This window comes from Sitodiplosis mosellana, unplaced genomic scaffold (genome assembly GCF_009176505.1).
Source record: "Sitodiplosis mosellana isolate CC-2019 unplaced genomic scaffold, AAFC_SMos_1.0 Smas_scaffold_3, whole genome shotgun sequence".
Lineage (NCBI taxonomy): Eukaryota > Metazoa > Arthropoda > Insecta > Diptera > Cecidomyiidae > Sitodiplosis > Sitodiplosis mosellana.
Window position 1 is genome coordinate 964,569 of NW_022595246.1, and position 14,506 is coordinate 979,074.

The following is a 14,506-nucleotide window of genomic DNA, read 5'->3' on the forward strand; positions in this document are numbered from 1 at the left end:
AGTCTAAACACACTGTCACTGAAGTTGCGGTCGCAAAAAAGAGATTAAGCTAATGAATAAGAGAGTTCTTTCTAATGATTATAAATGGTGTTTAAAATGTTTGTGTGCGTGCCTATATACACTGTATACATCCCATTTATAGAATCGGGAATCATGTTACGTTCCGCTGTGGCCTTTGTCAATTTGCGTAATCACCTTATAATTCCGCACCATGTACTGGCGTCATGGCATTAATTTCACTTTTCCTTTTGTCGTTGGTTCAATTACAAAATCCACATAGCACATTGTGATCCGGTATCCAAATGGAAGTTGACGCAAAACTGTTCGGGAATTCTTCGTAAAATGACGAGTTGTTGTAATAAAAATTATTATCTGTGTGCTTGATATCAATAGGAAATTGTTTAATTGGATTTTTGGCGGCTTTTTGAAAATGGAAATCTAGAGATCGCCGAAATCCGATTTTCATCCGGCTACATTTTTGACAGCCGAAAAAGATCCTTGTGATGAAAATGGCTGGTGTCGGATTCACTAAATTGAAATACGGGCGTATGGATCGAAGAAGCTTAGCTGTAGCTAAATGGGGAATACCTGTCACACAATTTTAACGAATACCTACTAACACTGACGAAATCAATGAGAATACCGCATCAACGTCTTTTTGCCACGACCATACCTTTTTCGTCTAATCCACTTTCAAAGCAAATTTTATGAATATGATTCGGTTCTTTTTTTCGCTTCGGTTTTCATGTGGAAAATGGTTTTACCCCATTTTCGCATTTCATTCTTTTATGAGGACCTTTTTCCATTGCTGCTTCTTTCGTTCAAACAATCACATAGCGTTTCATATCTTTTTCTCTCGTTTGAGCCAGAGGAAAAAAACAGAAACACAGAGAGATGCCTTTATTGAAGTTGATGAAATAATGGTTTACTGCGAAAATGTCCCCGAAAAAAGGAATAAGTCGTTCTCTCTCTCTCTCTCTCTCTCTCTCTCTCTCTCTCTCTTTCTCTCGCTCTCTTTGTGTGTTCGAAAATACATCAAATGCGGCTCTTGGTGATTAGCTCATTTTGCACGTTTCCACATCTTTTATGATGCTTTTTCTCTTCATCGGCGAAATGCTATATAATTCTTGTCCATTGAGCGAAAAAAAACATCTATTGAATGAAAGAGAGAAAAAAATGCATTGCGGATAGCACGTACGCATTGTGTCTATTTGTTTAGTCTGCTTCGCATATATGTGTCGTGCATCTCAATAGTTGTTGGTTTTTTACCGCTTAATCTCATTCTCACACTATCTATTTTTGTTGGGCCAACATCCGAAAAACGAAATTCAACCCCGCAAAATGTCACTTTACCTTCGTTTCAACGGGAAATCTGTGAAATATGCTTCACGCTGAAAATGGCGTTTGTTTAGCTTAGGTCCAGTTCGGTCCGGTCGGGTCTAACACATTTATGATTTGCTGTTGTCGCATTGTGAAAGTGAATATTGTCAAAATTTTGCAACGATAACCGCCTTCACAAACCAAAACAACTTTAACGAAAATCAACATTTTTGAAAGCCGATGACGTGGTGATGCCGATGACAATGAACCACGTCAAGGGTGAGATACTCAGTGCTCACTCTATTCGTGTTTATGTGTCTCTTTCCTTTGCTCTTTCGCTGAATATGCGAATATGATGCGGCATTTTGTGTAGAAAAGGCTTAAAATTTATTCAGTTTGCGCATTCCATTGGCAGCAGCAGCGGCAGTGGCGGTGATGGTGAGTAGAAAGCATTGAAAGGCCAACAGAGTCAAAATGAATAACCGACTAGATGACCTCAACATTTTCCTCATATCGTGTGCATTTTGAGCTGTTGGATTCATGCTGTTCTGACCACTTCCCTTCAATTGCCGCTTGCGCTTACAACACCAAACCAATTCAGTTGCGTTCAATGTTTGGACTCGGTCGCGTTCTACTCGCTCGGTGTGTGTCTGTATGTGAGTGTGGTTGGTGACGTGGAAAAAAGGATGCTGCTATTCTGCACGACTGAACTTTAACTTTTTGGCTTGTGGCCAAATTCGAACAACATTTTTAATACTCGTTCTTGTCTACATTTTTCTTGTTTGGTCTTGTTACTGTTTTTTTTATCATTTTCTCGTTCGAATGGCAACGGCGGTTTTTGCCAAACTGCGGTTTTATCAATAAAAATACAAGAGAGTTCTGCGACTTAAGTCCCAGTCATTCAGACGTAAATATGCGCGCGTGCTCGCGCCAAACCACATCAAAAATGTTCGTGTGTGTTTTGATGTCAACATTGAAAAATTCGAACACTTTGGGCATGCAATATGTGTGCATTTTTGGCATTAGTTGCCATGTTCAATATAACCCTGTCGAAATATTCGCTACCGCCATTTCCAACGATGCTAACGGCCATTAGGCATTGTGAAAATTTTTCGACCGATGCCCACTGTTTCGATTCGACACCATGGCCACGGATAAACAGTTGAGAGTAGATAGAGAGAAAATGAGGAATGTGCAACGCGAAACGATTCTAGTTTGTTTTTATGCTTACTCTCTATCTATCTCTCTCTCTCTTTTGCTATGCCATGCGTCACACAGTTCCAGTTGCGTTGCCGCAAATTTTCAGCTCATGTTCGTTGTTTTGCCTCTGCTTTATTGCACAATCTCTCACCAACCATATTTGTTGTTGACTTTGATTACATTTGAGGCTATTCCGACAAACATAAACGACTGAATAAACTCATCGCTCGAAAAACAAGTAATTCAAAAAGTCCATTGAGTGTGTAAGCCGGATGCATTGTAGCGTTAACAGTTCGCTTCTCATTAATATCTCTCGCATTTTATTTTCACTCTTCTTTTCTCTCTTCTCATCTAACATTTACTGCATATTCGCCTGAAGGCAATGCCACACTAAGCTAGTGAAAATTTTTCAGTAAAAATGGTTTTAATAAGTGCAATTTTCATTCAGTTCAATCAAATGTGGACATTTAGCTCTCTGCGAAAATTTTCTCGCTAAAGCAAATGTGAAATTAGAACGTCACACAGAGACAGAGAGAGAGAGAGAGAGAGAGAGAGAGAGAGAGAGAGAGAAAGAGAGAGCATCATTACTAATTTAAAGAGAAAAATTGTTGGTACAGTAATGAGTGCAAGTCTAGTATGTCTCGTATATATATATATGTTTAGTCATGAATGACTTCGGAACAATTTGACTTCATTTATTTCACTTTTCGCAGGGTTCTAATGTCGGACACGAGATTGACGACGGTGAAGCAAAATACGACTAATCTGATTAGCAGCAGCTCCAGCAACAACAAAATTCTATGCGATGCGCTTCATTAAATTTTGGATATTTTTCTTTATTGAAGCCCTCGGGGAGTTTCAAAATCACATGAATACCGCTCAGGCCTGTCTAAATGAATGCATCTGCTTGTCGCAGACACAAGTGAGTAATATCCATCATAAATGTATTATAATTTTGAGTTTATTTTTTTTACTGGATTCATTGGAAAGCCTGTTGAAATGGTCTAAATGCGAATTCATCAGGCGTACATTCATCGGTCCGGCTCTTGATTTGTTTTTTTCTTTTTAAATTTTCAAATATAGAAAACTGTGAATTTGATTTGGAGAGATTTTTTGAATGAGACACATTTCGTTTATTTTACCTATTCCATCCGCAGGTTTTGTGTAATACGGGCGGACTACGGGAGATACCAACAAAACGATTGCCGCTGAGCGTTGAAAATTTATCATTGACCAAAAATAATTTCCCAATAATCAAAAGCGATGCGTTCGCCGGTTTGCGTAGCCTGAGGAAATTGTCACTCGACGGCAACAATATCACAACAATTAAACCATTTGCATTTCGTGGCCTACCAAAAATTCGGGAAATCTCCATACAACACACACCGTTGGCAACGGTGGCCCAGTTCGCGTTTGCCGGCCTACAAAATATAACGACCATTCTGTTGAGCCACAACAAAATCTTGCGTGTCGAAACGAATGCATTTGCGGGCACATCCAATGTTAAACTGATCTTATTATCGTATAATCCGATGGTGAAAATCGAAACGTCAGCCTTTTCCGGTTTAACAACAGTGGAACATTTGATACTGCCATCCGGTATTCGCCTTATCGAACCAGATGCATTCTATGGCATGGACACCGTTGGTCTGCTCAAACTAGCCTTTATGGATTTAACGGAATTGTCACCGTTTACATTCCGTGGATTAACCAATGTGGCGGTTTTATCGTTGCAAGAGTCTGATTTAGGGGTGATTTGTGCCAATTCATTCGATGGATTGTCATATGTGGGCACACTAAAATTGCTCAATAATAAAATCGATGCGATTGAAGAGCTAAATTTAACGTCATCGCATCACATAAAGCATTTAATTTTTCACGGTAATCATTTGTTAGAGACGCCCGATTCGGGTGCTCTCATTTTAGAAGGCATACGAAATATATCGGTGATAAACAACCATTTTCCATGTGGATGTCACGTTCATTCGTTGATCGAGTCACCGTTAGCGAACGGTTCGTACAATCGGGGTGATTTTCTATCACGAAATTATTGCATCTCACCGTTGGATGTCAACGGTAAAGCGATGAGCGAATTGGATCTGTATGCCATTAGCCGGTGTCAGGAGCAGGTGACTCGTGAGAATCTCGAATCCAATGCAATTTCTTTGCATTCGACCAACGAACAACATTATCATAGAATTTATGTATGTGCAACGGCCGTACTGCTGTTGATGCTGATAAACGGGCTGCAACGATACGACGACAACGACGACGATGACGACGATAGTCCCAATAAATATGTCAGACAATGCGACAGCGCAAATAATCAGACTGAAATACATCACGAGCAACACGATGACATTAGAAAAATTGTATGTAGACAAAGCGATATGCCATTTACAAAGAGTGTGGCATGCAGGTGAGCTTATCGAAATATGTATACGAATCGAAAATCCTAGTGATATTTGCGAGACACACAAATGAAAATATGTCAAGGGAATTTTCAACACTTCCATTTCAATTTTCGGCATCCGCTGCGTGAGAGAAAAGTTCAATTCAGAACAATAGAGAAGAACAGAGAAAGCAAAATGTCAGTTGCCATTAGCATCTGATTTTTCGTACGACATCGTTCAACATCCAACCATATCGACAGTGACATTCCATTTTTCATCAAATTAAACGCATTTAAAATCGACGAAGCATCACATCAGGCCGCTACCAACGGCGTACACTGCACGAGATATTGTCACGGACCAAAGACACGCAATGTTCCCCCCAAAAAAAATTAATCAACATGCCAATTTCTATGTTTTCAAACACTGAACATTTTCATTTCGAAACGAATTGTCGTTGTACAGAAAACTATTTAGCATCGAACGACGCTCCGTTCACACATATATTCGCTTCAATCTAATGTTTTCGTTGTGCCGGGGGCATCGAAACGGATATGCAAAACACGAAATCGATTGTGTTAACGCATTATTGAATGTATGGTTAATTAGTTCCGCCAAAATGTGTATGTGTACAGTATTCCAAATGCAGAGGGATAATTTTATTTTTACATTTGGTTACAAGAGTAAATTCGATGTGTACGCGCGATTCGCAGCGGTTTGACTATTTTGATTATTTGCAATTGGCATTGCTCGGTGATTTCATGCAAATGATTGAAAACAAACATGGAATACGAAATCAGTGTGCCGCGCGTCCCTGGATATTTTTCCGGTAAAATGTTGTCAATCAATTTGATCGATATGACAAAAGCATAACCATTTGCACGATCCAACAGTTGAGCATTCTCAACCTTTTCGCCGGTCGATGAAAGTCATTCGTTGCCACTACACGGCTGCTCGGCTGCTCGGCTGCTCGGCCGCCCTCGTAATGAGTAACTGTCACTATTTGAACAATGTGTTTGAATTCCTAACACGTTCGAAAATATCCGCATCCAAATAGAAAATGTACAAAAATAAATAAATCTCGGCTTCGATGCGTGAGGTTTTGTATTATTTTTGGAAATAGCCTTTCCCATCGTGTGAATGAATACGCCGGCCCAACAAAGACACATATTTGCTTTTGTACAATGTGTGTGTGCGTGTGTGTGTGTATTTGTATCGGAGCAATCGTGTAGAAAAAGGTCAAACTCTTTTGCATTGTTCTAACAACTGAAACAAAAGCACGCTCTTCTGTATTCATTTCGAGGAAGAATGCAGTGTTTGCAATGGGCCAAGTCAATAGAATTTCAAAATAACTAATTCAGTGCGCAAAATGGATAATCGACGAATTGACGTTGGAGAGAAAAAAAACCCATTGTAATTCACACACTGGCATCGTATAACGATGGAAGAGAAAAAAAAACTCGAGTATGTAACAAAGCGTATTTATACACTCTTGCAGTGTACAAAGTACCATATCGATTCGGTCGTTCCATTTGGCAAAATGCAAAATACGTTGTAGGACAAAACCGAAATCGGTTTTGCATATTCGCAGTGCGTTTCGTCGCCAATTCATTCACTCGCATATGCATATCCATGAGCCAATACGTTGGAATTCGATTTTCTGAAAATGGCTTAAATCTTATTTTCCGTTTGCCATCTCTCTTATCCATGGTGGCATAATATTGGGTTGAGAAAAATATAAATAAGGGGATAAAAAAATGAGAAATTTATGCATTTGGAAACCGGCAACCGTATGAAGGAAGAAGGAGGATATGCCGATACACACACGCACACATCGCAAATAAAACATCCAATAACAAGGTCGCTCCTTGATACATACACACATTTTCTTCTTTTATTCCGTATTGGATTTTTGTGCCACGCTTCATTCTCTTGCACCAGCACGGACAAAATAGGATTGAGTGAGCTGCTTCGATTCGATAATATGGCTGAGGACGAAATTTACAATAGCACAGGGGAAAGAGTTCATCGAATATGTGGCCGCTAAATTGGGATTTAAGCAACACACACACATTCACTCATGTCATATTGCAATTGTTATTTTTTCCATCACAATTTATAGACAGTACAAAAAATCACTTCATTTTTTTCTATTTCTGTGCATTGTGGTGCAAAATATGCGAAATATTTTTAGTGACTCCTTTTCATGTCGTTCATTGTCTCTCTCTCTCTCTCTCTGTGTATGTGTGTGTGTGCGACTGTGCGTGTGTATATTTCGATGGTTCGTTTTCATATTGATCCATTTTTTGAATTCGTGAATATTCATTGTCATGTAATCTTTTTTCTTTCCGATTTTTTTCTCGTGTTCTTGTGCTGCTTCCTGCTGTTGGCAGGCTTTATATTATCAATATTCAGCCTGAGCCATACCATAAAATTGCACAACGGATAACAGCCGCATTGTAAATGGATTTATTTTTCTCTCCCATTCATGTCTCGCTGTATATAATGTGTATATGTGTGTGTGCCATTTGTTACCGTAAAACAAATAGTATGGCATTCAAATGCACTTCCATGGATTATTTGGACAAATGTAAAAATCGAATAGGGTGAGAGTGCAAAAAATACGAATAGAAGGGGAAAAAACGAAAAGAAAAAAAGCGGCCTGGCCAACATATCGTTTGGACATCCCATATGGAATCCTTTCGAAAGTAATAGATAATAAATATCATTTTCATATGGACTTTATATTCGCTCGACATTTTTTTTTGGGCTTCCTCGATCGAATCGATCCAGTTTTATTTCATTTGCGTTCGCTTACTTGCACGATCTCGTGTATGCTTTGTGTCCATTTGTGTGAGTGTATGTGTGTGTCGCCAAATGCAATTTTATTTCACGACATTTTATTGAAATAGATGCACGCAGCGCACGACAGAATGGTGGATAAGCGAGAGGGAAAAAAACCCACCACCACCAGCGAGACAGTGCATTTTCACACATGCTATGAGTATATGCAGTCACACACAGTGTGTGGCGGCTAGAAGCGATTTGCGAAAAACCCTAAATAAATTGCAATTCCATTTAATGGAAACCATATTTTATTTGCTGACGTCAACTGGCTGCGTTAAATATGATAAAAGAGGCTGAGATTTTTATTTGGGAAAGACGACTTAAAAATAGCAAAAAAACACAATGAACTTTCCATAAATATCGGACTCATCGTCGTTATCGAAAATGTTGTGGGTTCTATTTTTGGACAAAACTACCAGAGAGAATAAAAATATCCTCGACACACACATGATGTCATTCTATTTTGGCAGCTGTCACAAGATATCATGCCAATAGCACTTTAGATACGGTCATCAAATAATCAGTGATGATTATTAATCACACGCATTTCAAATTCCTTGATATGTTACTTCGTGCAGCATTATGCCTTTGACAGAATTTCCGCTTCGCCGTTGCCATTCATATTTACATTTTCCATTCGTGAATTATGGTGTGCCAAGCAATTAATGCTCCACAATAGCCACTATTTTCTGTTTCATCCATTACATAACGATTACTTTTTTTCCAAAACAAGCGTATTATATGATGGTAAAGTGGTGGAGATAAGCGAACATCGTAAAAAAAGAACACACACACAAATAACCAGTCTGTTGACAGCGTTCAATAGTGCGATCCGGCTTTCAGCAATCGAGTGCTGTGCAATATACTTTGTCATTAAAATTATCAATGCTGCAAATTGTTTTTGTAATTAGCAAATAGAGTATCCTTATATCCTTATCGCTGGCTCTCTGCATGTCCGCTGGATTCTGTATGCCGAAACCCATTTTGCATTTGCCATTCAACAGAAGAACAAGGGGAGAAGAAAAATAAAAGCAGGCAGCAGGCTGCAACAGCATCAGTGGCTTTATCGAAGTTTTCGAATGACGCCATGGGTCGTTAATTATTCAAATAAAAGCGCCAACTTTTCCATTCGAAAATACATTAAAAGCATTGCCAATGACCATAAATGCAGAAAAGATGGTTCTCACTCACTCTCTTACTCTCTATCTTACCAAATCTAGCCAAGCACTTTATTTTCCATGTTCATTCTGTCTCTGTGCAATAATGTATTGAAAAACTCTTTCTCTCTTTCAATAATATTTTGCAAACAATGTCCCACTCTCTCTCTGTCTGCTCCCCTGATTAGCATATTTAATGCGATTATGTTCAATACTTTATTTTGGACTGTGCATTTGTTTCACCCTCCGTTTCCAATGCATCATCCGACTATTAACTAAATAGAATAAATTTTAATATACTTTTTTCGATACACCAAAAAAAATTGATGATACTTTTGTTTAGCGACTCCTTCTCTTCGCAGACGGAACATATTTTCGAAGTATCAAACAGTTTTTCCTCACCGCAGGATGCGCTTGACCCAAAAATAAAACCTGAATACGATTTCGTAGCACAAAAAGTCTCAATCATTATTGTATAATGTTTTTTTTTCTCTAGAAAATATCTGATGAAAACGTGAAATTTGCCACGCACTCTATTAACATCAATGCATTAAAACCTAAGGCGATTTATCAGTTTCCATTTTGAAAAGCTGATTTCAACTCTGAAAAAAAGTGCTTCATCTAACTATAAAATACAGGTAGCCAAAGTTGCAAAGGGATAGCAAATGCAATGCGTTTATTCAATTAATTAATTACCTGCCCATTGTAATGGATTGCATTTCGGTTGGGCTTTGTGTCGAGTCTGACTTTTAATTATGTGCATAAATTCGAATAAATACTATAAAAGTGAATTGCTAATGGCGCGCGCGCGCGTCCAACGGTGCATTCATTCAGTACTAGCAGAAAAAAAGTCAGCCAGCTTTTTCGTTCCATATAAATTAAATTATTGTCAATGGATTCCAGTTCATTAATTGACTTTTTATCGCTTGTTTTGCTAATAATGTGCACATTGTTTTAGTGCATGTTCTCTCTGCTAATTTGAATAAAATTACAAAAATCATCCGCAAAATGACCGGACGAAGATCATATGCATTTCAATTCCCAACTCCAATCCCCTCCAACGACCAAATGTTGAGTGTATACATGGCCGGAAGTATAAACTGGCATCCCCCTGCTGGATTTACTGTTTTTTTTTTCTCTCTCACTCGCCGAAAATGACAACAATGATTTTCAGTCATTAAGCATAACAATGTAAATTTTCGTCATCAAATTGTTAACGCTAATTTATCGAATAAGCGGCTCATTTTTAATTCAACCAAATTTCCCTTGCTAATTGAATCAACTAGTTTTTTGTGTAAATAATGTGTTGGCGAAAAAGCAATGAAGCGTAACACACGAGTACAACTGGAATATGAATGGAGTATTGATGCGCACCAATTTTTTCATAACAATGTTTCGAACCAAACAACACTAAGCATCCGAACTGAGCGCAAATCACCGATCAATCGAACTGTAGTTTTATTTACGTTTAATGGTAAGTGTTCGCTTAGTTTTTGTCTTAGCTAGACATACAATCTAGACAAAATTGAATTGAAAATGTCACAATTCAATACTTGTAAATACGAAGCGAACCGAAAAGGAACATATAACGATATAATGAAATGACAAACATTGCTCAATAGATCAAAACTTTCATATTTTATTACTAAGATTTGCGATAAGTAAACAACAAAGAAAAAATATTCAATTTCCATACATAAAACCATATTATATTGAGCGAATGAGATTTTGTTTGAATTTTTATTTAAAAAAAAACACCAAAATTATTCACGTGTTCAAACATAAATCAACGGCAAACGAAACTAATAGCCTGTATCTGTACATTTTATTCTGTTCTAGTTCAATCATAATTTATATTTAGAAATTCTATAGATCGAATTATGTATGTAAAAATAAATTAAATCAATATTATTAGGATAATGGTTAAGGAAAAATGGAAGGAAAAGCAAAACGCAAAACCCGAAAATTTATATATTGATGTAATGAAAATATCTTCAGAGAATCTGATTATCAAATTGTGGGCGATAGAAATAATCGAAAAAATCAACCGATCGAATGATTGTAGAAACCAACCAAATCTATTTGGAACAAATCAATTGAAGCATCACTGCACAGTGTTTGGCAGTGCTAAAATAGTAAAATTCCGTTGAAATGCAGTGACACATGCAATATGGAAATAATTACAAACACAGAAAAAAAAGCTCAACGCCAAACAATCAGCATTTGGAAAAACTCGAAAATGGATTAATTCATTTCAAGGAGTCAATTAAAGCCCGAGTTTATATTTAGCAGATTGAATGCAGAATACAAATTCAGTATAATTTTCTTTCGACAAATAAAATTGGTTGAATGTTTTGGGTTGCAAATGGCTTAATTTGATTGACAGTACAAAGTTTAGTATAAATGATTTATAGTTGATTGGCATCGGCTATAGATTAAATTAGCCGCCAAATTCGACATTGTATCCATACAAAACGAAAATTTCATTTGATTCATCTATTTCTGTTTGATATATTTATAGTCAATTTATGCAGCCGGAGTTCAAGAGATAACAATTTCGAAAAAAAAATTCCGCCAATTCAATGTCAATCATTGCAAATTGAACGTGAATTCCTATATAATTAGTAAATGTTCCCAAAAAAAAGTGACGATTGAGATATAGGCCAACATAACAATAGCAAAATAAATGTGTGAAAAGAAATAAAAATGCAAACCAAATAATCGATACTTTGTCATATCTGAATGTCCTAGAACAAGGCAATAATCTCAATTACATGCTATAGTATAACAAATGAACTAATTCAATTCATCCGAGAGATATTTATCATTGATGTAAACTGTAATTATAAACCGTTTCTGTGTTAGAATGTTGGGAAGGAGGAAAACTAAAACAACAAAAAAACCAAACAATTATAGAGAGCATATCTGTTGGATTGTAATGCGAACGCAATGATACAATTTAATATAACATTTTGAGATGCGATTTTATATCAAACCAAAAACCAAGAAATAAACAAAACAAACTTTATACAGTACGTATGTAATATGATACCAAACGAAACACACGAAATGTATATCTCTACCAGAGCCAAACAAAAACCATTATGAACCATATGAACCATTTGAAGAAATAACATTTTCAGTATATTTTGTGGAACAATCGAAAATCAATTAAGAGTGAAGTGACCGCGTTTAAATGTGTTACCATTCAACGAGACATGAGAGAAATTTGATTTGTTATTATTATTCTAAATTGGGCGATTTTCTTATAGGCTTAATCTAATTAAATGAATGCGACGATACTAAATCTGCTTTAATTCCAATCAAAAACGTTGTATTTTCTGTTTTATTATTAAGTGATTAAATTTAGTATCAAGTGATTTTCTGTTGAACACTTCGAAAAAATGTATTTCCTATAATATTCTATCAAATAAATCAGATTGTACCGTCATAACGTCATAGGTAATAAAATGAATAAGAGAAAAAAAAGAGCACATGATTCGGTTTTACTACTTTCTTTGGACCATTTTTCCGAATTATTTTGTGTGGATAAAAGTAAGTAATCTGCATGCTTGAAAAGTTTTACAAGAGCTTTAGCTATATTTATCTTGTATATAAGCAAACTGTGCTTTTGACCGGCGCAAGATAGCGGTGGAGCCTATTCGCAATTTGCGGAATTTTTAAGAACTATCAATACTTGTTGTTGTTGTCATGAATTTCGCAACAACAAGAAGTATTGATAGTTCATTAAGTTGCCGCAGATCCTATTTAGGCGCTACCGCTATTCACTGTCACGTCAAATACATTGGTTCTTATGGGAGAGAAGCACAGGTTGTATATAAGATTCGAAACCACCGATCGATTGATAAAGCATTGCCCATAGTGATTGATACAGCTGTATCAGTTTCGGTAATATTCCTCAATGAAATAATAGAAAACTCTGCAGTATTTTTCGTCTTTTAAGCACACAAACACTCCCTTTAAATCTGCATTACAAAAGTTCAACAAGAAACTATTGCTAGATAATCCTATAATTTTCCCAATAATCTCTGTTCGAAGTATAAACACGAAATCAATTGAAAACACATTCTATAAGACTTAAGGCTACGTATTTTAATATTAGATTCAGTTAAAGGAGGAGTAACACGAAACACAAAAGGATTCCATTGCTTGTTTATATTGTAAGCAAGAAGGAATAAATAAATTATCCTATTGTATTACAGTATTCTTTGAGTGAGTACAAAGCCCAAAGTGGCAAAGAGTGTCTTGATCTACTGGCACATATTTTCTTTATGTTTGGTGGTTTTTACCATGGTTCTGATTGAGTTCTGTCTCAATACATGTGTATTTGCCACGGGATGAACATAAACCAATATAAAAAGTAGGCACTCAATGGAAAAGCATCCAAATGGAATACAATGTGGAACAATCGCAAAACGAGATGTGGGCAAATTTGCCATCACAACCGAACAAAAATATTTATTCAATGTCTGAATTTAGATGTTGATCCATATGCAAAGCATACATTCATGTGGGTATTCATAATTTCGACAGATTTATGCCTGGAAAAAGTACAAACAACAAAACAAATCATTCTACAATGCAGAGGAATGTAAGCCGGGCTGATGGTGAATCGGCTCAAATTTCATGTGTTCGCTTGTGTGTTGTGCGTATCACAATGAAAAACGAGGGCTCAATGTCGAATCACTGCAATTACATGAGCTGTTAACTTGATTCAGTCAATTCATCCATAGTGTGTTTTGTCAACACCATCGTCAGTTGGACGTTTTTTTCTTCTTCTTCTTCTTCTTCCACTCGATGAACTCAAATATTTGCCGTACAAATTCGAGTTCACCTTTTCTTGTTTCGCTTTCGCTCAGCTTTTATTTTTACTCCAAACAAGCACAGGCCACAAAGTAAATATGAAACTAGACGGAAACAGAGCAGTTCCTTGGATGTTCATCAGCGCGTGAAACCGACACTGTGCTCATAAAAGAGCCGTCTTTTCTTGTTTGTACTTACAAATTTCTTTGTTATTGTTGCCATTTATGTTGTGTTTTTCTTTACGAAACATACACACACACACAGCCCACGAACCAAATATACATGTCACTATTCGTGGCACATCATCGAGTGCGTTTTTCCCCTACATTGAGACATTTCACAGCAAATAAAATGATTTCTAAAAATAAACTCTTGCTCTCCCTTTCTCTGTGAACAAAGAACTGAGCGAGTTTTATGCTTTGGGGTGTTGATTTATTGATTCAACGATTTAAGCACCTGAAACCGAACCACTTTTCTTTATACGCCCATTCTTACAACAATGTTCAAAAATTAAGCAATAAATGTGAATGTTGTTCAGAACGAAATGGTAACTACCATTTGCATCGATTGGTACGCTATCGAAATGGGTCCCGAGTTGCAAACAAGAAAACATTCGATATGGATCAATGGGCAATTTCACTTGCTTGACATAATTTCTGGGCAAATATCCGCAAATGCTTGAGATTCGGTCAACGCTTCTGGCCTTTTTTTGTGCCAACTGGAACGAAAATACCATCGGAAAACCCCATGATAAAATTTTCAACA

General features: G+C 36.8%; 1 protein-coding gene across 1 annotated transcript in view; it reads left to right on the plus strand.

Annotated features, from left to right (window-relative positions):
• LOC129565608 (chondroadherin-like) overlaps positions 1 to 9,967 on the plus strand; it is a 47,090-nt gene extending 37,123 nt beyond the window's left edge. Inside the window, exons 2-3 of the mRNA XM_055440628.1 lie at positions 3,234 to 3,442; positions 3,678 to 9,967. Of these exons, the coding sequence (XP_055296603.1) occupies positions 3,326 to 3,442; positions 3,678 to 4,943 (1,383 nt within the window). The 5' untranslated portion in view covers positions 3,234 to 3,325 and the 3' untranslated portion in view covers positions 4,944 to 9,967. The remainder of the gene's footprint in view (positions 1 to 3,233; positions 3,443 to 3,677) is intronic.
• Positions 9,968 to 14,506: the final 4,539 nt, after the last annotated feature.